Here is a 26,256-nt window from a genome sequence, read left to right as displayed (position 1 = left end):
GGCCTTTCTCAGGTTAGAATTTTGGATATAAAGCTAGATTAATAATGTTACACAATCAAGAGTTTGCAAGAGAGATACACTGTGTCTGCACAGGAGAGATAGAGAACATAATTATACAAGAATATGGAGGAAATGCAAACAACCAAAAGCTACAGGAGATTTTCAGCATCATAAAACTTAATATATTCTTTTTTTTTTTAAGGTCTGGAATGTTCATCATTGTATAGGTCACAAGGGTCAAGCAGCAGTGTTGAATTAAGACAAATTATTGAGTGTGGTAAGCACAATTATTTTCAGAAATCAAACTGGGTAATAATTTAATTTCACTGTAATTTGCTTTCAGATAGCAATGCCATTTATTACATTTAAATTCCATTATGTGGGATATATCAAATACTGTGGCAGAAATAGTATTTGGAATAGTGGTAGAGTGAAACCTCATTAAATGGACTAAGGAGGGGGGGGTGCTTGTTATTAATGACATTCCAATAAATTAAAAAGTAGATCATAAAAGACCCAATCATAGAATCTTTGAAAATATCACTATTCTTACCAATAAATTATAGTGTGCCTCTATCATCTGTATACAGAGGAACTCGGTCATAGTAAAAACACATCATCATTACAAATGTCTCTGTAAACAGTAGGAAAAGGTTCAAGGCATTCCCAAAAGTAGCCACTGTCATCTACTATACAGGGAGTCCTCAATTTAACGACCACAATTGGGACCAAAATTTCCATCCTAAGTTGTTGCAATCATAAGTCAAGTTGGACCCTATTGTATGACAATTTTTGTTGAGTGAATCTAGCTAACCCGATGGCCGTTTTTTTGCTAAAAATCAGCAAAATCACAATCATGTTACTGCACAGCATTGTAACTGATCATAAATGCGAGTTGGTTATCAAGCACCAGAATTTCAATCGTGTGACTGCCGGATGGTATGATGGGCATTAAGTGGGAGTACAGATTGTAAGTCACTTTTTCTGAGGCAGTTGTAATTTCCTGTTGGTCATCAAATGAACGGTATAAGTTGAGGACTGCCTATAGTAGTATTTTCCAGAATTTACTGAGCGGGGATGTAAAGAAAAATGGTGCAAAAAGTATTATTTACACAGGATTCCTTTCCTAGAAATAATTCTTGTGAGAGTTAAATGCAGATATTGTTCAACACTGTTTGTTGGGGGGGGGGGAGAATGTGAATCACAAATAAACTTGTGTCATGAAGTCATATCCAACATTTTGATAAAACCGCAAGTTGCTGTAGATCAGGAATGGGCAATTAATGTTCACAAAGGGCCACTTGAGAAATTGGCCCTTGATATGGAGGGCCACTACCCCATCCCCTGCCAGACAGGGATAGCTGAAGGGCTAGATATGGCCCATGGGCCGTAAAATGCCCAGGTCTCATCATTCATTTAAGTGTGGGCCTCCCTGAGTGAAGTTTAGCTCTTGGCAAAATGTATAGTGCATAACATGTTGATGTCTCTGCGTTTTTTAGAGGTTTCTTCAGTGGATTTTGATGGAATTGAACTTCACATTTTAACAGATGCATTGAAGAAATACTTTCTCGACTTGCCAAATCCTGTCATTCCAGCATCTGTTTACAATGAAATGATTTCTGTAACACAAGGTATGTTTATAAATGTTTCTTTTGGTAGAGTTAGGTGTTTTAGGAGTCTTATTTTTACAGGGCATGCTCATGATGCAATGGTACAGCTCATGTCATTGTGTCAGACATGACTTCTACATGATTACATCATTGTGGGAATATTATTTTGGTCTGTTGTGGGATGCTGATGATGAGTTTTGTTTCTTTTTCCAATATAATAATGTAAAAGGACATTATTATAGCTTCTTTCATTATATGATATACATAAATTGGGATTATCTGCATCTAATCTTGTTCTCTGGCATGCATACCTGTAGGATACACATGATTGAAAATGTATGTGTACATTTTAAAAACATAATGTACAAAATAGATCTTAGTGTTAAGAACTCCATGTAACCTGGCAAGTATAATATTTGTTCAAACACTGGTTAACCAATCAAGGATTCATATGTAGAAAGAGCTAATTGTTAACCTTTTATCTGTGTGCATAAGGTAAATGTATTAGCTAAACATGATTCTGAAGTCCATTTGCAATTTGGGATGCAGTGTAATAAAGACTTTAGAGATAAGATTTGTCTCTTCATTATGAATTCAAACTGTGGATTTAACCTTTTCAATTTTCAAATTCAGTTGCTCATTATAGGGACAGGATACAACTTTCAACTTTAGAATTGAGTTCTTGAGACTTATCTGCTACATCTCAGAAATTACCCAGTCACGTGAGGTGAAGGGGAGATTTCTACTAGCATTAACTGAACGTTTAGTGGTTTTCGTCTAATTATATTTCAGTTTCAATTTGACTGTGATATAATTGATTTTTTCCCATCCACGCCTGCTTAATTTTTCATTGTTTTAAGGAAGGAAAAGTGTTTTAGTTTATATTAAAGGGATTGATGTCTTCTTGCAAAATTGATGCTTTTCCATGGCTGTTTAGAACAACTGCTGGTGATTTCAAGTTGACGAGGGCATTTTTTTTCTTCCAGAAGTACAGAACTCAGAAGAATATGCTCAAGCGCTGAAAAGATTCATCAGATCTCCTAACATACCTCAACAGTATTGGCTCACACTCCAGTATCTGCTTAAACATCTCTCTAGACTTTGCCAGGTCTCTACCAAAAACCCTTTAAATGCAAAATCTCTGGCTGAAATTTTTAGCCTTTTGCTGTTCAGATCTCCAGTAGCCAGGTAAGATGCAGGTTCCTGAGTCTTGATAATTATAATTTTTTTCCTTCCAACTTCTGTTTTATTTTCCTGTAATGCATGGTCATTTTTTGTTGTTTTTTCACAGCTCTGACAGTGATCAACATATAAAAATATTGGAAGTGTTAATTACAGGTGCATTGAACGAGAGACAACCTGCACCAGGTAAGAAAACATGTATTTTGTAAACTTTCTGAAGTCAGTGTTTTTGTTTTCTTTTGCAATCAACGACTGCTACATTTGATGAAGTTTATGTCAGATGGGGGATGCGTTTCAAAAATAATATATTTATTTGCAGTGTGATTTTTTTGGGGGGGGCTAATATCTATCACTTTTTTACTTGATACACAGTAAAGATTTCTTTGCTTCTTTGAACAGTTAGGTGTGTTTGTCATAGTGTGCAGAAGGGAAATAGCAAGGACTCTACTGAAAGTTGTTTTTATCAGAATATTAGCAGCAAGTGCATCTTGGCACAAGATAGTTCAAAGCTGTAGCTGTAACCTCTCTATAAGCTATATGGAGAATAAAAACTGCCCGCAAGGTGATTTTGTGGGATGTGTTGGACTGTGTCCAATGGTAATACAGCCATTTCTCGTGGTATGTAAAGATTGTGTATTTCCTGCTAGTCTGGTTTAGATTTATCACCCAAATATAACTTGTGTGTGGATATATCCCAACTTAAAGTCAACAACATGGTCTTTATTAGTCGTTTTACAATAATATTGCAATGAATATGTGTATTCTCATGGATGTGGCTTTAAATAAATTGTCATAAATATTTATTATATACTGTACTTAAGAACACAACAGTAACTGCTAGTAGACTACATATTAGGTGTAGCCCACTGAGTAATTTAAGTTGGATTCAAATAACTTCTTTGACTTGAACTTCCTAGATAGTCATGCAAAAGCTATAAAGTTCTTCCAGTGCCATCAATGGCAAAGAACTTGCTTAAGTTAGGGTTCACAGCTGATATTCTGAGTCCTCTGAATACCAATCCTTATGCAACTCTGATAGTTCCACATACACAGGGGGGGCATCAGCATATTTGGCAAACCTTTCATAGATATAGAAGGGTTTATAGACGTTCAATAATACTTAAGGGAAAAACTGCTATATAACCAGGGAGAGGTGCATACCCAGAGGAGAGGAAGGGCAAATATACGATGGGGTGCTTCAAATGATTGCACACTGCAGTATTTTATCATTGGTTTCATCATTTTTACATTTTTGTTACTGATTTCCTTAAAGCCATTGGTCAGACATGTGCAGCCTATTTCAGCAAAAACATTTATATATGGTATAATAGATTCCTTTTAACACAAATGCAATGCTTAGAAAACATACTGAATGAACTCTGTTTAGCGAAAGATGCCACATTTCACGGCATAAAGGTTTATCTGATTTTTTGAGTGTCAAACATAAATGTTCCTTTAGCTCATTTACTTGTTTGCAGAATATTTTATTAAAAGCAGAATTGGCGTTTGATTGATTTTAGAGAACAGTGGTATTTTGATAATTATAAGTTGTAAATAAATGTTGTCTGTATCTAGATATTTGTATTGCAGATTCTAATAGTGGGCTATAATTTCTAGAGAAATCATACGGATCATGGTAATGGTATATATGAAGTAAAAACAATCTGTTTAATTAACTAAACAAAAATTCTTGATTAATTGGGCAGCTTGTTTTTAATAATGCTAAGAATATAGGTCGTAATAAAATTGCATATGCCACGTATAGGCCTGATAGGAATTATATCATATGCTGCCATAATGCTAATAGTTTTTCTCAAACCGGGATAGTATTTAGTGAGACCTTAACTTCTGCTTTGTGATGTATTCTTTAAGTTATACTTTTCTTCTCTGCAAAGTGTTCTTACTCTGTTGTGGACAGGAACCTATTTAAAACAAGTCAAGATTATTGGTTTATATAATTTAGTATTGTCCTCAGTTTTCAGACAAAGGTGTTTTCTCAACCTTACTAGACCGGTTATATATCCTTCAGTATAGGAAAGTTAGAAATCAGGGAATATATAGGTAAACACAAAATGGTGAATACTTTTTTGGCCTGCTTCTGATCTCTGGGGGCCAAATTCTTCTTTCTTATAATGTAGCCAATACAGTTTAACTATTCCAGGATTTTTAACTAACTACTGAATATGAGCATAAAACTTAGGTGAGAGATCTATTTTAGTACATAGTAAATTAAGAAAAGCATACAAATAAGTCTTATTTTAAAATTTATGTATAATATATTTTTATGAAAACTTTGGCAAAAAGGAGGGGGGGAAAACTCCCCAAAGATTAAGTTATGCATACCTATCTAGAATAAGCTCTTTGGAATACAGTCGGATTTACTTTGTGTAAGTACACAAAGGAACTATATAAGGCTGCAAAACTGCCAAATCTGTATTGGAAATACATGGGTGTAAATTGATGCTTGTTCTGTATCAAATTAGTGGTTAGGCACCAGGCAAGAAAGCAGGAAACTGTGAATTCCAGTCCTGCCTTAGCCATGAAAGCCAGCTGAGTGACTTTGGGCCAATCACTCACTCTCAGCCTAACCCATCTTGTTGTCGGAAAAGCAGGAGGAACATGTTTGCTGCCTTGAGTTATTTGTAAAAATAATAAAGGTTGGAAATGAATGAATAAATAGCTGAGAGTGAAGAGAAGATATGGTAATTAAATGAAAACATGACATATTTTATGATAGAGAAATATTAAAGACAAAACTCAGTATCAACATGAATCATAAGTCATTATTTCTGCTTAGGATCTAATGTATTTGACATTACATAATTCAACCCCTGGCTTTATTCAACTTGAAGCTAATTGGTATTACAATATTTGTCCAGCAGAGGGCTCTCTTTTTTAGCGAATAATAATAACCAAGGTGCATACCATTTTAACATATTCAGTACTAAATCCGGCACTGCATTTTGCATCAGAGGCTACTTATTCTTTAATATAAATTTTAGATAGAATCATTGAAGCAGCCACAGTTGAATGTTAGGCCCTGTGTACTTGTTCAGTCATCTTATCAAATGTCAAAATTCTGCCTTTTGCAGTACTTAATAAAAGAGGGGGGAAAGGAAGCAGAAATTATAAATTAGTTCTTCCATGAATTTACTCTCCTATGTGTGCAAAGCTATATAAGAGGGTTGCCTCTAGTGCCTCTAGTAATGGAAGGGCTAGACTGGGGGCACATTAAATACCACCTCCAATTATAACACTCCTGATAAAATCTATGTATACAGGACAACAAATCTTCAATAAATAAATATGGAACAATTTCTTATCTTTGGGATGCTGCAATCACTGTTATTTATTGCTGTGAATTTATAAATATTTAGGTTTGGAGGTAGTTTCTTCTTTCTTCATCCCAGTAAAAGTTGGTTGCTAATCAGTTTGTAGGCTGCTAGATACCACAAAGATGGAGCAAGGATCCATAATATATTGTACTAATAGCTTCTGCAGATCGTGGGTTACCCACTCCTGATTAAAGTCTTAGCCAAGATTGGAATTAAATAAATAGTAGGTTTTTGCTATTAAAAGGAAACATAAAGTGAGTACTCTAGATATCTTGTTGCTACCTTGTGGAAAGCGCTAGTAGCTTATTTAATCAACAATTATCCAATTTTTCTTTCACCAAAATCACAAAATTGTGGAAAAATAATGTTTATGGAGAATTTGTTTCTGTCCATAATTCATTTACTGCTGGATAATGGTAGACTATATATAGGGTAGGGTTCCAAGTATTGCAAAGCAGAATATTACAAAAGATGTTAAATACAGTTATAAGCAAACAGATTGTAGTGAAGGTTAAAAAGCAAATAACCTTAAAAAGCCTGCTCACTCTTAAAGCTTGATAATTTTTTTGTGTAAGAAATAAACATGGTTGTCCAAATAGTTCTATTTCTACTGGTGGGCTTCATTGGAAGCCCAGAAGGAAAAAGAAAACCAAATAAAGACAGCCAGAATGAAAATTAGGACTATTAAGCTATCAGTCATGCTAGAGGCCAAGAATCCAAGCCAGTTTGGCTAGAGGACAGGAACTCAAAGTCCATACCTACGATAACCAATCCATTTTAGGGGGAAATGCAAGGGAGAATTACTACCAGAGAAATAGCCAGAAAAATGATTGAAGCCTGGTTAACGGGTCCTTTGTCAATCAATAGGAGTGCTGATTTGCTACCAGCCTATCAGATACTTACGGTAGGAGTCGAGGGCATGGTGGTACAAGGAAACAACAATTAATGACTTAATAGCTGGCCATTAACAACTAAAAGTTATACACAACCAGGAACCATATGAATGCAATGCTCAGACCAGCCCAGTGCATATATTTTGGAGAGAGAGAAGTTCCCTGATGATGGGTACCAGCACAAGCCCTAGAGCTTGGAAAAATAAATCTTTGGTCCCGTTGATCAACTCAGATTGGATTCTGCAACATTAACCTGAGACACATATATTTACCTTCATTCATGAGAATTACTACCATGTAACATCAGTCTTCTGTTGTCAATCTCAATAGTTTGGGGATATCTTCTCCCGATTTATTTATTAAGTGTGTATATGCGGACCCTGCCATAGCGCGGAAATAACACTAGGAAGATTTCTTAAGTGTATGTATGTATGTATGTATGTATGTATGTATGTATGTATGTATGTATGTATGTATCTCTCTCTCTCTCTCTCTCTCTCTCTCTCTCTCTCTCTCATACAGTTTTTCAAAGCTTATTTACCAAATTTCCTTTTCATAACTCCTGCCATCTAAAATTCTAGACAGGAACTGACATACTGTGTTTATTCTCTGCCTCCATTTCTTCTTCAGTATGTCAAGCCAAAAGCATAGTCAGAGGAGCAAGAGGTGAAAGTTTTTCTGGAAAGCAAAAGTGGCTGGTGAACACTTTCTGGGGAGTTCTCCTTCAGCAGCCATTACAACTGTTTCATTCTCAGGCATGCTTTGAGTGGATGTTAAGAGCAACATGTCCCAAAGAATAATATGGAGGGAAAGAAAGAAAAAGAAAGAAAGAGAGAGAGAGAGAGAGAGAGAGAGAGAGAGAGAGAGAGAGAGAGAAAGAAAGAAAGAAAGAAAGAAAGAAAACAATGTAAAAGTAGACCACAACCTACTAACAAACGGTACTCAACAAGTAGTCCTCAACGGCACTACATCCATATGGAGAGAAGTTAGCAGTGGGGTACCACAAGGTTCCGTCTTGGGCCCAGTAATTTTCAATATCATAGATGAGAGAATTGAAGGGGAACTCATCAAATTTGCAGATGACACCAAGCTGTCAGGAGTAGCTGACACCCCAGAAGACAAACTCAGGATCCAAAAAGATCTTGACAAACTCGAACAATGGGCCCTATCCAACAAAATGAGTTTCAATGTGGAGAAAAGCAAAGTCTTACACTTAGGCAGGAAAAACCAAAGGCACAAATACAGATTGGGCGAGACCTGGCTTAAAAACAGTAACTGTGAGAGGGACTTCGGAGTCCTAATGGACGATCACTTGACTATGAGCCAGCAGTGTGCAGCAGCAACCAAAAAAGCTAATACAATCCTTGGTTGTATAAACAGAGGCATAGAATCAAGATCACGCGAAGTACTAGTACCCTTTTACAAAGCCCTAGTAAGCCCACACCTGGAATACTGCAGCCAATTTTGGTCACCATATCACAAAAAAGATATTGAGAGTTTGGAAAAAATTCAGAGAAGAGCAACTAAGATGATCAAAGGCCCGGAGACTAAAACATACGAAGAACAGCTATGGGACTTGGGTTTGGCTAGTCTAAAGAAAAGAAGAAATAGGGGAGACATGATAGCAGTGTTCCAGTATCAGAGGGGTTGCCAGAAGGCAGAGGGGGTCAGGTTGTTCACCAGAGCACCAGAGGGAAGGACAAGAAACAATGGTTGAAAACTGATCAAGGAGAGAAGCAACCTGGAATTAAGGAGAAACTTCCTGACAGTGAGGACAATCAACCAGTGGAACACCTTGCCTCCAGAAATCCTGGGCGCTCCATCACTGGAGATTTTTAAGAAGAGACTAGACAATCATCTGTCTGAGATGGTATAGGTTCTCCTGCTTGAGCAGGGGGCTGGACTAGAAGACCTCCAAGGTCCCTTCCAGCTATTCTATTCTATTCTATTCTATTCTATTCTATTCTATTCTATTCTATATGTTTAATTTCCAAAGAATACTTGTCTGTTTGCCAAAAAGAGAGAGAGAGAAAAAAAAAAGAAACCAAATAAAATTCACTCATTAAGTAGTAAAATAAAATAGTGCCACAAGACTAATGGATTTATAGATGCTTAGGTACTTAGGGTATGCCTGGTTCGCTGATATAGGCACTTCCGTAATATTGCTGCCCTCCACCCCACCCCCCCAAACCACCACCACCTTTCTGTTGTCAGGTTGTAAGAGGATTTCTTACTTTAATGAAAGTTTGTGGGTTCAACATCCATTTACACTGATTGAAGGAGGTAAACAATTTCTTATTCATCCTTTCTACCCAGATATAGTGAAATGGATTTGATCAAATAACATTCATGTTAAAATCTTTATCTTGCACAGTGCTATTGACCTCTCTTGACCAAAATAATGCCCTTGTTTAGGGATCTAATTTATGGTACATCTGCTTGAGAACAAGCCCCATTGGACACCGTGGGAAGTACTTGCAAATAAAGATACACAAGATTGTTCTTTATAAAAGCTCTGTGGAAGCTGAAGCTAGCAAGAGGTGGGGGAGGAGTTAGATTTTAAGTTGATTTTAAATTGACTCAGTAGTATATGGCTTCATCTGAGGAGTCCTCAGACAGCACCTGTCATTGTGGTCTATTGGAAAATGGTGTCGTGAATGCTAACGAGCTTCTGAATTTGTGGGCTTTTTGAACACTAAACTTTACAAGGATGTCTTTCATTCTATCTCTTCCCCCCCCTCTCCTGAATTAGCTTAGCCACTTCCTGTATTTGGCTGCTCATAATGCTTTTCTTGACAGTCTCCTTCAACACTGCACAGAGCAGCTGGTTATAGAAACTGTTTTAAGGCTACTTACAATGGACTTCTCATTTACTTAGCTAAACTGAGACCGGTTAGTCTTGCATTGGCCACTTGTTAGCCAGTGACAACTCTGACTTTGACTCCAGCTCCCCTCCCCCATCTGAGATCCCTTGCTCAGCAAATATTTGAACCTGCCTAAGTTAATCATGAAACTGAGATCTTTATCTTGGAGAGACGTGCAAGCTACAGAGGACTTTTTTTTAAAAAAAGGAAAAAAAAGCCAGCTAAATTCAGTGATGAAACAGAAATGGGCTGATAGTCTCAGCAAGAACAGAGATTGATTCTTTCCAAAGGAAAAAGACGTGGAGCTTTCTGATTCTACTCACTGCAGCTTTTTCTTCTGGATTTGCCAAGCAGACGAATTTATTACAGTTTTCGAGATAACTTCTTCCTAGTTGTTTCAGAGAAGATTTGAATCCAAGAAAAGGCTGATTTAATTTCTATTTTAATCTGTGAAGCTCATCTGAAACCACATTTGGTCTGGAATTTTCAGATTGTGATATACAAGGGTGAATGTGCACCATGCATAGTGTGCAAAGTAAGTAATTCTTGATTTAATTTGAAGTAATGAGACAGATAAACTGATTCTTTAAAGGAAAGAACTCAGATATGTGTGTTTTTGTGTGTAAATTTACATATATGTGAATATTTATCGGTCGATCACAATTAGAATAATATATGCTGCAGTCAAGCAGATTAAATAGTTATGCTTTAATAGTCAAAATGTGCTTTAATGAAACCTGTCCAACATATGCTGGAACTGTGGAAAATCACTGGTTTGTTAGAATCTCGCTCTTTCTGGTTTGCCATGTGATGTCATAGCAAGCTAGACTAGTTTGGGTTAAGCAGTAACTTGATCATACAAGTGCAGCTGTCCAGAATTTAGCCAATAGTATAAGAAAATCCTCTTCTCCCACCTGTAAGATGTATTTTGCGGAAACCTATTTCAGGGAAATACAAAGAGAGAGAGAGAAAGAACTGATTAATAGTTAGTTGTGTTGCTTTCTATCTCACACAACCTATGTAAGCAATGTGCTTTGGCGACAGAGCTATTTGGGTAGCAGGTGGGCTAAACCCTGAGCTCCGCTGTTCGGGCTTGTGTCTGGGATTCTCTGAAGTGTCCTGTTACTTGAAACAAGTGGAAGGAATCTCTGGAGTCCGTCCACCTAACTGGACAGGGAAGGGTAGGAAAGCGGCTTCAGGATGGGCTTAAGCATGGCTGTGGTAGGGTAGGGGTGATGAGTTCGTGCATGCATTTGCCAATATGGTGCAAAATGTTGGTTCTTTCAGAAGATAAAAGTGGGTCACGAGATGATTCTTATATATGCACTGCTTTGATTGTAAAATTCCTGGCTCTGTTGTTGCAGGACAGAACTGTAACAATACCAGTGCAATCATTTGTGTAGCAATACTTGCACTACTGAGTTCAATACTCTCTGTGTCTGGCCTTCACATGTGAAACTGTTACATATTCAGAATGCAACTCATGACAAGTTGTATAATACCAGAGACTTTTCTGAAGGCTAGAGAAAAAATTATTATTATTTTTTAAAAAAAGAACTTTGTTTTTGGTTTGTTTTAGCTGAGAGATTTTTCAGGGCTTGAGGAAACATGAAGTCTGATAAACTGATTATCACAAAGATCTTGTTTAAGAATGGCAAAACTGGCAAATTATGGAATCAAGTCAGCTAAATCCATGTAAACCAAGTACATTGAAAGAGTATTCTCTCATTTCCCCAAACATTTACGAGCTAGAAAGTCACCTAAAAGGCAGTGGTTGATTTTTCTCCCTTGCTGCAGCCGAGTCTTTTTTGTTCTTCATTTTTAAAATAAAGCTATTTAGAATGTTAACCCCTAAAGCTAGGACTTGCAATTGAAATATCCTGTAAATAATGACCTATGTCGAACCTACTTAGAAGCCAATGACATCTTAAGAACATTTTATTAGGATAAAGCCTATTCACAACCAAATATCCATAAAACAGGCATTGGGCAATACCTCTTGAGATTTCTGGTTTCTGCCTCTTCCTTTAAAAGCTCCACCATCCAAGCTAAACAATGCCCTGGTATTGCATTGCTGTGTCTAGGAGGGAAGTAGCTCTCCATCGACCAAGAATCCCACAGTAGTGAAAGAGAAGGTTTCCTGCTGCAGCATATCACCCTTTGTCAACCTGCCAGCAGTGGAATGTACCAAATGCCAGACAGAAAAGATTAAGGGGGAGGGGGGGGAATCTGTGTAAACTGAGAAAACCCGTTCAGTCTTTTTTAATAAATAAGATCAGGTGCCGATCATTAGTGCCTGCTCTTTCTGAAATGACAATTGTTATAAGATTAACAATGAATAACAAAAAATGATGAAATAGGAGTGGTCCAGTGACATTATTTTTGACATGATTGGCTGGGGATTATGATGTAATAGGTTACAGTGCAGCCCCTTAGAGGTTTTAAAATGAATTCCAAGACACCATTACAAAGAGATCCTGACTGTTTCGTTTTAACTGAGCTTTCTTGCTGAAAGTCATACAAATGTACAACACAGTCTGGAACATGGAAGAAGTGGATCTAGAGTATCCTAGGACAGATGTAAATTGTGGCACAGACTTGATTTTTTACATAGAAATGGACCCACCAGGTAATGGTAATATTATACTGCAGCATTATTATTTAAAAGGCAAGCATATTCTGGATGTTACAGTTGCTGTTATTAGAGCAGGGTGAAATGTTTAGGAGGAATTTTGTGATATTGTTCAGTTGTGTTTAGTACACAGAAAAAGGGAGTCAGGAAGGGGGTTTCTGCAAATTTCTTTTTTCCTTGTTAGATGAAACTGCAATTGTTGTATGTTTCTGTTTTAGTTTTGTACTTTCACCTGTAGGTCTGTGGTTATACAGAAAAGGGGGTCCTGATTTCTGCATCATGATTGACTCAGAATGCAATCAGGGGGCATTTTTTTAAACAATGCTCGCATTTAAAATTGTTAGTCACTGTAACAGTTTATTAGATGTGATCCTATTTATCTGCAAGCATTTAGCACAGGACGTGCAGATTGTTACTTTTCCTTAAGCCTCTGAAAATGCAATTGTCATTTTTATTTGTATGTTTTATAAATGTGTTTAGTGGGCAAAGGCATGAGTGAACTTGCTTGATGTTTATGTATTTTAAATAATGACCCCTTTTAGCTGATAAGCCAGGGAATGCTGCAGTATTTTTTTTGCCACCCACGGGTGTATGTATGCAGCCTTGACATTGAGCAACAGAGAAGTATGTGGCTTGAATCAATCTTGCCATTTGAAAGAGTTTTATCCTACAGACTGCTCAGATTAAGGCAAGGGATATCTGGGTCACAGACTGCTTCCTTAAAGTGTTTGGAGACAGCACCTTATGAAAGGAGGCATAAGAAACCCAGATGATGTGCTAAAACATGTAGTAGTACTGATGATTTGCTGATTTGTTCTTAAACCACAGCAGTTCTGGAGTTGATAGCCAAACAATTCCTCCTGGGTAATTAAATTGGGGGAGGAGGGCTTAAAACATAATTGCATTATATAAAGTGATGCACAAAAAAATTAATAACAAAGGATGTAGCATGAGGAGGAGACTAACTTCAGTTTATACATTTGGAAGTCTAAATTGTGTTGTGTTCTAGATGGAGGGGGGAGGGGCTCTTGACTTGGAAGCATAAGACTGTCAGATAACAGAGGCTGCAGTCTTATACCCAGAAAAAAAAATCACCTGCAAGTCTGATAAATTAGTATCTTTTTTGTTGTTGTTTTTGTTAAGGAATTAATTTTGCAGGCATGCTATTTGGACTGGTTAATGACAAGTTGAAAAATATGGCAAATGACAAAAAAAAATGAAAATTCAACTTGCAATAATTTAATAGATGTAAATTAAACATAGATTCATTAAAGCATTTAAAATTATATTGCCTGCAGGTTACAGCTAAGCTATTTTCTTTTTAAATTTCATTGCAGCATTGCCTCCAAAGCCTCCAAAACCTAACACTGTAACAAATAACGGTATGAATAATAACATGTCTTTGCAAGATGCTGAATGGTACTGGGGAGATATTTCAAGGTGAGAGAAAAAAAAATATCTTTTATCTTGGTGATTATACATACATGTGTTTAACCTGCACTATATTGTGATAGCTTTAAAGCATTTGTACTACAGTTTCTGGGTGCACAACATATAAAATATTTAAAAATATCTGGACACATACATTGCCCAAAATAAAAAATAACAGAGATTCATTAAACATTTCTATGCTATTTTGCTGTTATTGCAAGCATATCCAGAATAGATACATCTAGATTTTTACATCTAAAACTCATTATGTTAATGCATAAGACTAGAAATACAAAATATATCTATCCTTTTTCCCTTTTCTTTTGTATATACGAGTTACCATCAAACTCTTCCATGATATAATTTTTTGAGCAAAAAGAATAATTCCATTATAATAACTCAAAATTCTAATGCTTACCTTGCAGTCAGAAAAAATTAGGAAGGTTATGCAAAAGGGTGCTCTTTCTTGAAGAAATTAAATCTGAGGTTGCTTTTGGTTCCTTAATAGGGAAGAAGTCAATGAGAAACTTCGTGACACTGCTGATGGTACATTCCTGGTACGAGATGCCTCCACCAAAATGCATGGTGACTACACTCTCACACTAAGGTAAAAACAGCTGAATCAGGTATCATCTTTACATCACACTGCAGAAGAAAAAAATAATCATGAATATAGCTGAGTCTTTTTTTCTGAACTTTACAGGAAAGGAGGAAATAATAAATTAATCAAAATCTTTCATCGAGATGGGAAATATGGTTTTTCGGATCCATTAACATTCAATTCTGTGGTTGAGCTAATAAACCACTATCGAAATGAGTCTTTAGCTCAATATAATCCAAAACTGGATGTAAAATTACTTTATCCAGTATCCAAATATCAACAGGTAACATATATATCTTACTCCCTTTCTCTTTGCTGCGTGAATACTAATAAATTACATAAAACCTTAAATTATTTTGTAGATGTGGCAACTCAAACCCTTAAAGTTAATCCTGTGGAAATTATAACAAAAAATATGTGAACAATAATAATGCTGTGGAAATTACACTGAAATTCTGCAAACAATTCTTATTTTTAAAAATTAATATGTTCATTTTATTGGAAGCAAATTCTGGGTTCCTGCCTAGAAGAAAATTCTCATGTCATGAAATATTTTCTAAGGTTAACCAAGGAAGATTTTTGTTGTTGCTTTTTGTTTTTGCAAATTGATAGCTGATATAGCTTCACACCTGGAATATGTGTTCCAGGTGTGAAGGGTGAAAAATTATCTTTATGTTGATAATTATGAGCTAATTTGTATATCAAGCCTAATTTCACAATGATCACTATTAATTTTTAGTAGCAAATAAATAAAAATGTCTGAACAAAAGAAAGGTTCACGTGCAATAACTTATTAGTGTAATAAACTCATCCATTTATCCCACAGCAAGAGATATCCTGGAGCCCTGCCTGTGGTGGCAGCATTATAAGTAATGGTTTTTGTTCTGTGCAGAAACTATTCCATGAGCTTTAGCATGATCATTCTTTTGCAGACTATGAACTTTGGTTGATTGCTGTTTTATGAAAAGGATCTGCGTTCATTGAAAGTATTTCCATGTATTTATCCTCCTAGGATCAAGTGGTTAAAGAAGATAGTATTGAAGCTGTTGGAAAGAAATTACATGAATATAATATTCAGTTCCAAGAAAAGAACAGAGAATATGACAGACTCTATGAAGATTATACAAGAACATCTCAGGTTAGCAGTATTGAATGTCAATTACAATTTAAAATATAAAGCGGTTCATCCAATAGACCCATTAATTCAGTGAAATTCAGTTTGATGGAGTTTGAAGCTAAATCTTGACCTTTCAGTTTCAGTTTTAAAAACTGGTTTGAAGCAAAACTGGGATTGATTAATAGTGCTAAACCATCCAAGTATTACTTATGCGTTGCTATGGTCTCCAACAGTAATTTCAGCAGTAAACCAGTAATAAATATTTTCTTTAAAATCAAGCACATTATAACCACAGAAAATCTAATGGCTTAGAATTATTTAGCTGAAATGTTCACATTATAACAATATATTACAAGTAAATCATGTCTATATAAATACAAATATGTAGACCTATTTAAATTAGAGAAGTACAGTGATCTAAAGAATTATTTCAAATATTTTGATAACAATTTCTCTTAAGATATTCCTTAAATGCTTACATACTATACATCAGAGGTCCCCAACCTTTTGGGCGCCAGGGACCAGTTCCATGGAGAGAGGTTTTTCTGTGGACCAGAGGGGGCGTGGTTTTGTGTGCTGCCTGCATCCTGAAGATGAGGCTTTGCTTGTTTGTGCGGACCGGTTGCTGGCATGGCACGGACCGGGGGTTGGGGACCCCTGCTATCTATACATGTTATACATAGAAAAGATTGTTTTTGAATGCCAATGATTTTAAAAATAGGATGGATAATGAGGTATCTGTACATCAATCACAAAGAAGAACTATAAGTGTAGCAAATATTTTGTGGCAATACCACATCCTTTGCATGCAAAATCTTCCAGGCTCAATCTATACTATTTCCAATTAGGCCTGGAATAGACTAGACCCGTGGTGGCGAACCTATGGCATGTGTGCCACAGGTGGCACGCAGAGCCCTCTCTGTGGGCACGCGCGCCATCGCCCAGTCCTAGGCCTTCAGCTGGGTTTTGTAAATTCTTTTTGATTTAGGCCTCCGTCGCCGTGTGCAAAAAAAGGAGGTCCGATCAATTAATCAATTTCAACTTTTCATGAAAAAAAAAATCTCGCAAAGTTGGAACTGATTGATTGAACTTTTTAGTCCCACCCAGTCTGCTGTTACCACCGCAGCCACGTCCACCCAATGGACCACGCCCACCAATGGACCACACCCACCCAATGGGCCACACCCACCCGACGATACATAAGTGAGTTTTGGGTTGCAGTTTGGGCACTCGGTCTCTAAAAGGTTCGCCATCATTAGACTAGACTAAACTCTTGGAAAGTCACCTCTTGTTGTAGAAGATAATAGTGAACTAATAAATGCTATACAAGACATCTTTTTGAGTCCTATCCTTTAGTGATACTCTTTTTTTAAAATCATATCATAAAACTGGTTCAGTATTACACAATTAGTCACTCTTAAAGTATTATTAAACAGTTTTTCCTTTTATCCAGGAAATTCAAATGAAAAGAACTGCTATTGAAGCATTTAATGAAACCATAAAAATATTTGAAGAACAGTGCCAAACACAAGAAAGATACAGCAAGGAATATATTGAAAAGTTCAAACGGGAAGGGAATGAAAAAGAAATACAAAGGTTGGTTAGAGTGCTTCAAAAGTATATATATTTAATATCTAAATGTCTTCAGAAAAAACTAGAGACCAGAATGGGATGTAAACATGCCAAATTATTTTGTCCAGAATTATGCACAACTATGAAAAGCTGAAATCTCGAATCAGTGAAATTGTGGACAGTCGACATCGACTGGAAGAAGACCTAAAGAAGCAGGCTGCAGAATACAGAGAAATAGACAAACGCATGAACAGCATTAAGCCAGATCTTATACAGCTCCGAAAAACTAGAGATCAGTACTTGATGTAAGTATTTGTGAATTCCAGCCTTTTATGTGCACTTCTTTCAGTTGAGTGTTATCTTGATTAACTGTGTTTTCAAAACTGCTTTGTAGGTGGCTGACACAGAAAGGTGTTCGGCAAAAGAAACTGAATGAATGGCTTGGCAATGAAAATTCAGAAGAGTGAGTATCCAAAATATTTCTCTTGTGTGTGTAGGTTATCTCAATTAGTTTCTGATTATTGCATAGAGGTAATATGGTGGGTTATCCACATGTTTTGAGGCATCTTTTTGAAATGAAGCCCAAAATATTGCACTGTCCTACTTATTTTAAATGGCCTGTTATTTTCCAAAATCTAAATGTATTATTTCTAAGCGTTTTAACCTTAATTATTTGGGGCAAGTGAACAAGAGCCACTTAATAAGTTTTCATTGAATTATAGTGAATTGTCCAATATATATATATATGTTATATCGGGAAAGTAAAAAGTAACAGTTAGATTTATTTGTATAAATCTAAAATTTATGGATAGAATAAAAGAGAATAGAACAACAGAGTTGGAGGGGACCTTGGAGGTCTTCTAGACCAACCCCCTGCTCAGGCAGGAAACCCTGTACCATTTCAGACAAATGGTTGTCCAATCTGTTCTTAAAAACTTCCAGTATTGGAGCATTCAAACTTCTGGAGGCAGGTTGTTCCACTGATTAATTGATCTGACTGTCAGGAAATTTCTCTTTAGTTCTAGGTTGCTTCTGTCTTTGATTAGTTTCCATCCGTTGCTTCTTGTCCTGCCTTCAGGTGCTTTGGAGAATAGCTTGACTCCCTCTTCTTTGTGGCAGCCCCTGAGATATTGGAACACTGCTATCATGTCCCCCCTCGTCCTTCTCTTCATTAAATTAGACATACCCAATCCCAGCAACCATTCTTCATAAGTTTTAGCCTCCAGTCCCCTGATCATCTTTGTTGCTCTTCTCTGCACTCTTTCTAGAGTCTCAACATCTTTTTTACATCAGACAGAGAGAGAACAATGTCAAGCTATGTAATATTGATTTCTCTGAAAACCTAGAAATAGGCCTTGTAGTCGACAAAACTGCCTTGGGTCAAACAATTTGATTTTGATTTTGTTACAAATTCTTGTATTATGCTTGGTCTTTTATTATTTCTGGTTTTTAACTGTCTCATGTTGCTTCTGAACAGCCAATATTCTATAGTAGAAGATGATGAGGATTTGCCCCATCATGATGAACGTACATGGAATGTTGGAAATATCAACAGAAGCCAAGCTGAAAATTTGTTACGCGGGAAACGAGATGGAACATTCCTTGTTCGGGAAAGCAGCAAGCAGGGTTGCTATGCCTGTTCTGTTATGTATGTATTCAAATGTTTACCCTGTTTCTTCAGCAATGTATTGAACTCCCTCATTCCCTCTCTGTGATGATTAACCAAAGCTTGGATCCATGCATCTCATTGGATTGCTCTTCAAAGGATTATTGTAATACTGGTTTTCTGGCTTGAAATAGTTGATAATGAAGTCTTCAAAACATGGGCAACAGCTTTTCAGCAAACAGTTATTGTGAAGCTATGTGAAGGTCATAAATATAAATATTCTTTGCAAAGTGTGTTAATTACCAGATTACAACTAGTCCAGTGGTGGCGAACCTATGGCACGGGTGCCAGAGGCAGCACTCAGAGCGCTCTCTGTGGGCACGCGTGCCGTCACCCCAGTCCTAGACCTTCAGCTGGGTTTTATAAAATCTTTTCGCTTTAGGCCTCCGCCGCCGTGTGCAAAAAAAAAAAAGGTTCAATCAATCAGTCAATTTCAACTTCTCGCGGGAAAAAAAAAGATCTTGCAAAGTTGGAATTGATTGATTGAACTTTTTAGTCCCACCCAGTCTGCTGTTACCACCGCAGCCATGCCCACCCAATGGGCCACACCCAGCCAATGGGCCACACCCACCCGGCACCCGACGATGCGTAAGTGGATTTTGGGTTGCCGTTTGGGCACTCGGTCTCTAAAAGGTTCGCCATCACTGAACTAGTCCAACAATTGTGACTGGAATTTCTGTCGCTAAGTGATACAGTCTCAATCACTTTGCTTAGTGATGGCAATCCCAGCAGACTTGGTTGCCATTGTAACTCTAGGACTGCACAGATTGTTAAGCAAGGACCTCACATGACTAACATGGGAAGAGGTGAAAATCCTAAGCAAACAGAGCTATAGATGGGCAGGTGGGTTCTGTAGACAGACAGAGTGCAGCCAGATGTCCAGTGACCACAGGTGGGCACCACAGGCAGGAGTTGCAGAGCATGGAAAGTTGGGTTTGGAATGTGAGTAGGCTGGCAAAAAAAGTAGTGGGAACAACTTGAAACCTCCTGCCAACTTCACCATTGACATTGCTTGTGAGAAACCAGCATGGAAGGTTGCAAATGGTGATCACATGACCATGGGATACTGCAAACATCTGCAAGCTGGTTACCAAAGGCCGAGTTTGTGATCATATGATCGTGGAATGTTGAGACAGCCACAACTTCATAGACTGCTCATTAATCCCTCTTGTTCAGTATCTCATAACTTTGAACCGTTGTTGAACGAGGATTATGTGTATTTTTTCCACCAACCTACTCTAGCTAACTTTGTTCATAATATTACAGAGATCCAACTGTACCCCTATTTTGCAATGTTCCTCTCTCTTATTAAGCATTTGTTTGCTTGGTGCCATGCATTTAAACTCTGAATGCCCATCAAACCCTGCCTTGTGCTCTACGCCTAGCGGCTAAATTTATTTCTAGAGAATATTAATTTATAAGCTTTCTTCATGTTTAAAATGGTTTGGTTTTGGCTTCCTTAATAACAGTCGATTTTATAAGCCCTTAGGGGCTGTGTGCAGTTGGGCTTCCCCAACTGACACATATTCAGTGGAGGCTTGCATCAGAATGTGATGATTTTTAGCAGTTTCATTCATCCCACTCAGACTCCTCTTGCAGTTTGCCAAAACTCTTTGGAGAATTGAGGAATTCTTCAAAGCAAGAGCAGGGTTGTGGAGTGAGGAACATTTGCCAAAACTGCTTGTCTTCCTACTGCTGATAAAGACAATCTTCCATCAGCCAAGGGGACCAATTTTCTGCAAAGCACTGGTAAATTTGAACAGCACTGAAATCTGAGATCTATAAGAAATATGTGGAATGATACTGGAAGAATTACAGAGAAAGGCAACTTTATATACCTATGATAGAAGGACAGAGCAATGCAGTATTACTGATTAAACAAAAACAATGATAGGGTTACAGTAATGGGCCAAAGAATATTGCTGTAATGTTATATCAAGAACAAATTATATAAGAAAATGTCTCTTAGCAACATTTTTTTAAAATCCCTTTTTTTCCCTTTTTAGTGTGGACAGTGAAGTGAAGCATTGTGTCATCAACAAAACACCTACTGGGTATGGATTTGCAGAGCCATATAACTTGTACAACACGCTGAAAGAACTGGTGCTACATTATCAGCATACTTCATTAGTGCAGCACAATGACTCTCTCAATGTCACATTAGCCTATCCAGTATATGCACAGCAAAGGCGATGAAGATGTTAATCCTTTGGGGTTATCTCTTTTTATTAAATACCCACAAAGTTAATTCGGCAGTCTTGAGGCTTCTGGGTAAAGAAGGCTTATGAGTTGGAGCTAAGGTGTCAGAGCCTTCAAATGGAACTGAAGCTTTCTTCACAACTGCAGTGGGAGAGGTCAAGGTTGAGAGCTATGGACACACACTTCTAATCTAAAGTGCTTTAAAAAAAACTAAGCGAAAGTAAAAATGCATCGAAAGAGAGAGAAATGCTACACCTGTCTCCCTGCAGGGACATAGTGGCCTTTAATCATGGTGCTTACTGACCATCCCTTTGAAGCTTTACGAGCTCTAAAGTTGGAACTTTGAAGACCCCAACGTGCAGCGGGAGCCATGTAAATGGCAGCGGAATTTCTCAGTCATGACGTGGATGATGCGGTGTGCAGTGTGCAGTGGATGCAGTTGCCGGCATTGTGGATTGCTGATTTTCTGGTGAATGATATGTAGCAGAATGGCACTTTCAATTTTAAGGGACACTTTAAGACTCTGACAGGGTGTTCGTTGGAGAAATGAGCGTGGTAATAGAAGTGCCAGGAAGTGTTTTTGTTTAGACATTTAAAATCTTGTTTTAAGATATTTAAGACTGAAGAGAACTGGACTTTTATGACAAGCAGTATATAATATGTACATAGTTCGGGATGACTATCATAGATGGATACTGTCAGTACCAACTCATTCTATTCACTTTTTTGTTTGGATTCCCCCCCCCCAAAGCCGAATCCTTACACTGCTATGCAATACTTGATTTTCTATAGGCTATATTTGTTTCATATGTAATTAAAGGATAAGCTGTTTCTATTTTTTTTCTTATGTCATCTCAACATGTTTTCATAGCTCATATTTTTTGTGTTTTCATGTTGTCCTCTTTCCCTCCCCCCTTTTTTTTTAAAATAAAAGTACAGGATATTGGCAAAAGATGGCTTCAGAATGAAAACTATGAACTATTTTTAACAGGGTTTTTCCCCTTTTGGTAGCATATTGAGCTGCTAGCTCAAGGTTACAATTCAAGATTAATTTCTCAGCTAAATATTTGTTGGGCAGTGCCTGATAAGCTTAAAAGCTGCTTTATTCAATAAAAATAAATGACTATTGCAAAAATATCACTTGAGTCCAACAATATTGTTTTAAAAATATCTTCACATAATGGTATCCACTATATTTTATTTAGTTTTTAGATTATTATCTTGATTGTGTTTATTGGAAAGAGATTCTACTTTGAATGTTGCAGATAAGCAGGTGAAAAACATTGACTACTAAAGTACCAAATTTAATCCTTCAGAGTTATTTGTCATGTAATTTTAAACAACCATTTTAGACACTGCATCAAGATATATTTTGCATCCCATGGAAGAATTGTTTTTCAGCTACTCTTTAAAAATGTACAATTAGATATACATTGGCTTTTACATTTTCATTTTATTGTGAGTAAAAGAATCAGAATAATTTTAGGAAGCTCTGTCTCTATGATACTTACTTCCCTGAATCAATTTCTGTTACTTTTACATTTTAAATGAAGGAAAAAAATTTAAAAAGTCACCCTAAAGAACAAATATATCAGGTACCCATGTAATTAAGTTAATGAAAGAAATATAAACCTCAGTGTTACAGTATTTAACCAAATTCTACATATCTTGACCAACACAATAAAAATCATGATGTGTTTTATAGTTTCACAGATTAATGTTAAGGAACTCTGGAAGACTTTTATATAGTGAATAAGCAAAAAGAAGGTAGATCTTATGGAAGAGCTCTTTATGGTTTCAATCCCGTAGGCAATCTGTGTTTCTAAAGAGGCATTAAAGACTATTCTAGATGTATTTTTATTGTTAGGTAACACTATGAATAAATTAGCTTTAGTCCTCTTGTTTTTATTTACCCGTATATTTTATATTGGAAACATTTTTTTCGAATGTTTAGAATTTCCTGAGAAATATGCAGACTTGAGACACTTCAAAAGCCAATGGGGATTTTACAAGCACTGGAGAGCCCAGTAGAGGTTTGTTTGTGGGCTATAAAGCAGTAATCCCCTGGTGTTTAGTCTCACTAAAGTCTCACTAAACTCAGTGGAATTACTCCCAAAATCTACTCCAAAGGAAATAGACTGAAAATTGCATTTTATTTCACGGAGCAAAGATCAAGACAAATTTGCCAATTTAATCAGTTTGTTTATTCTTCCCACTAGATTTTTCAAGAGGAAGGAATCTGCATTTTGCTCTTGTTTATTCTTGGAAGGGCAAATTATGACCAGTCACTGAATAGAAACTAATTTACTAACATGCACTTTGTGTGTGACAGAGACAGAGAGATTGATGTGCATCAGTGGGTCCTACACCTGATTTGTCATCATCTAATTGGCTTTATCAGTTCTGATTACCTCTAGGTCCCTTTGATGAGGAATAGATGGGGCCTAGATTCTGTCCTCCCACGTTAAAACAAAAGCCAGCTGATCAGCAGTGTTTCATTTACCATTTAGTGCTGTGCATTGTTGGTATTCTTCTACTGAGAATCATACAAGCAGCCTCAGGAGCTAGGTTGAATATAGTGATCAAGTCTTGAGAACTGCATGCACAGGACCCTCGTTAATATATGGTTACCAATCCAACATTTGGTACATGCACAAAATAATTGTTTGTGTGCATGTCCCTCCCTCTCTGAGGATGCAGAGAGACAAATCCAAAACTTCTGAGCTACAACAATAACATAACAGGGCTTCTGAAATATGAACTACTATGTTTATACCATGAATACAACTACTTCAGACAAAACAAGTTATGGATTCTGTAACTTGAGGCTTAGTTTTGTGGTTTTGATGTACTTCTGTATATGTGTTTGTGAAAGAGAGAGTGTATAAATGGGCCATGTTCTGATTGCAGTTTTCAGTGAATCTAAATGCATAGTGAAACTTTTCTCCAAATTTCCTAAGTCTCTAAATAGCCTGGAAGGAATTACGTTGACAGGGTCTTTCAAAGCTTAGTTATTATTCATGTTAATGATTACTCTTAAGAATTCTGTAATCTTATTTTTCATGTTAAATGAAATAAAAATCATAGGAGATTTTAATTCAATTCAGAAAATTAAATTTTTATTTTATAAATGATACTTGAATAAAGAGAAAGTTTGCTGTATGTGCAATTCTCATATTAAAGTCAGCATATTTTAACTTCTCTTTTATTGAAAAGAAACATGCAAACTGATATATCTTCAAACTAAAGCTTCACTAAAAAAAAAGATTGATGATATATGGGTGTATGCAGGCTAGACTGGGTAATAAAAGAAAAAAAATTCCAGTGGCAAACTATTTTGGCAAATGTCCAAATTATTGTCAAGAAAGTTATATATGGTGGTGTCCAGAAAATCACCAAGAATCAAGCTGGTTTCATTGGAGACTTGACCTTATCTTATTTGAAAGGTATATGGAGCTTGGAAAAGATCATGTTTCTAGAATTTGTTTTAATGTGTAAAGCCAAATCTTATGTTTCAGTGTCAGCTGTTATGTAGAAAAAGTTGCTTTGTCTTGTAGTTAACAATGAGTTATGATGCTTGGGGAAAATATCATTGTGATGTTTTTCACTGGGGAGAAAATCAGTTAGATTTAACACACTGCTTTTGCTATGCATGGTATTCATTTGAGAAAGCAATTCCAATTGTGACTTTTATTCAGGATTGCTTTTGAAATGGGCAATTCCAAGCACAATGCCTCCCATGGGACATGGCTCAAAATATAATATTTTTAGTTTTTGTACAAAACAATTTTAGTAAAAACTGATGAAAACAGGTCACATACAAAATTAGGGAAGAGCTACAGTGCCATTTGTCCCTATGAGACTGCATTAGCTGCCCAAAATGCTGCTATTTTTATTCTTAGTTTCTCCCCCTTAAAAAATAAGCTCTATTTTGTTAAATGTCTTTAAAACATTAAAAACATTTATATTTTTTTTAAGGAGGCAGAGGCTAAATGGATGTTGCACATTGTCTTTAAAAGACAATATTAACAAATGCGCCTCCTAAAAAAATGTTGTTGGCTTTCTGAAATTGATGGAGCTGTGTCCTGTTTTTAAGTTGCTTTAAAAATTGTACTAGGTCTTCAACATGAATAAAGATTGTTTTGAAACTGCATTTTATGTGTTAACTGCTCAATAATAAGTGAGGAGGGGGTTGCCTTATATTTATACTTTACATCCTTGTTTTCTAAGAATAGATAGAAGAGTAAAGATAGCAGAGGATTCCCTTTTTCCCTCAATTCCAAATATGAGAGAAAAAATAACTCATTGGTACAACAACCTTATCTAAACTTAGGATCCATTTCAAAGGCCATACTAAGGTGTGAGTCTCCCCATATTGTCCTACCTCATCAAGGAGAGCTATAAGTTCCTATTTCCTTTGCCACATCAGGCATATTTCAATTAATACTGTCGGATTTGGGATATTTTGTCCCATTTCAAAAATGCTACAGTTTTCTTGAATGTTACCTCCTTCCTGGAACAGGGACGAAACTTCACTGTCCCTTAAAAAAAAAAAAAAGATGCATTCCTGCTATGTCTCTCTTTTCCACCTACTACTATTGTCAGCACAACAGACTTTGGATTTAACTGCTCTTCAGCCAAAGATTCTCCTATGTATTTTTGACACCATAATACTTTGAAGAACTCCAAAGAATGATATGTGCATCTTTTCATTTTAAGCATAATATAATGGTATTGTAGACCAGGGCTTTTCAACCTTTTCACCCATTGTACCACTTTTAGGATATGGCAATATCCGAGTACCATCAGTCACCTAGCAAGGTGTCAAAAATTTGATGACCAAAAAAAAAAAAGGAAAAAAGTGATAAAGTAACAGGTAGTCCTCGACTTACAACAGTTCGCTTAGTGACTGTTCAAAGTTACAATGGCACTGAAAAAGTGCCCCCCAAGCCACAGCCGAGCAAGACACCTGCCTGCCCCCCCAGCGGTGCTCTTCCTCCTGTCCAAGGTTTTCATTGTGAGCATTTCTGTTGAGGATTGGTAGCGGGGGTGGGGTGGGGGTGTTTGATTTTTATTCCCCCCCATCTGCTGGGTGGTTGCAGCAGGTTTTGGTCACTTCACATGACCCTGGGGCACTGTGACCGTCATAAATAT

At 36.7% G+C, this 26,256-nt stretch overlaps 1 protein-coding gene across 6 annotated transcripts in view; it reads left to right on the top strand.

Annotated features, from left to right (window-relative positions):
- The window catches only part of PIK3R1 (phosphoinositide-3-kinase regulatory subunit 1), a 57,505-nt gene extending 32,250 nt beyond the window's left edge, over positions 1-25,255 (top strand). For 4 of the 6 annotated variants that reach the window (XM_015814451.1, XM_015814454.1, XM_015814455.1 and 1 more), the window contains exons 4-16: positions 203-277; positions 1,500-1,631; positions 2,597-2,798; positions 2,902-2,978; positions 13,854-13,956; positions 14,456-14,554; positions 14,651-14,831; positions 15,561-15,686; positions 17,119-17,261; positions 17,366-17,542; positions 17,632-17,700; positions 18,715-18,885; positions 20,910-25,255. In XM_015814451.1, the coding sequence (XP_015669937.1) occupies positions 203-277; positions 1,500-1,631; positions 2,597-2,798; positions 2,902-2,978; positions 13,854-13,956; positions 14,456-14,554; positions 14,651-14,831; positions 15,561-15,686; positions 17,119-17,261; positions 17,366-17,542; positions 17,632-17,700; positions 18,715-18,885; positions 20,910-21,099 (1,745 nt within the window). In that variant the 3' untranslated portion in view covers positions 21,100-25,255. Of the gene's footprint in view, positions 1-202; positions 278-1,499; positions 1,632-2,596; positions 2,799-2,901; positions 2,979-10,130; positions 10,420-12,140; positions 12,514-13,853; positions 13,957-14,455; positions 14,555-14,650; positions 14,832-15,560; positions 15,687-17,118; positions 17,262-17,365; positions 17,543-17,631; positions 17,701-18,714; positions 18,886-20,909 lie in introns of those variants that run through there. The other 2 variants (XM_015814456.2, XM_015814457.1) reach the window with 2 other exon arrangements.
- Positions 25,256-26,256: the final 1,001 nt, after the last annotated feature.

The sequence above is a fragment of the Protobothrops mucrosquamatus genome, unplaced genomic scaffold (assembly GCF_001527695.2).
Source record: "Protobothrops mucrosquamatus isolate PMUCROS unplaced genomic scaffold, P.Mucros_1.0 scaffold252, whole genome shotgun sequence".
In the NCBI taxonomy this organism is placed as follows: Eukaryota; Metazoa; Chordata; class Lepidosauria; order Squamata; family Viperidae; genus Protobothrops; species Protobothrops mucrosquamatus.
This window is presented reverse-complemented; position numbering and strand designations above follow the sequence as displayed.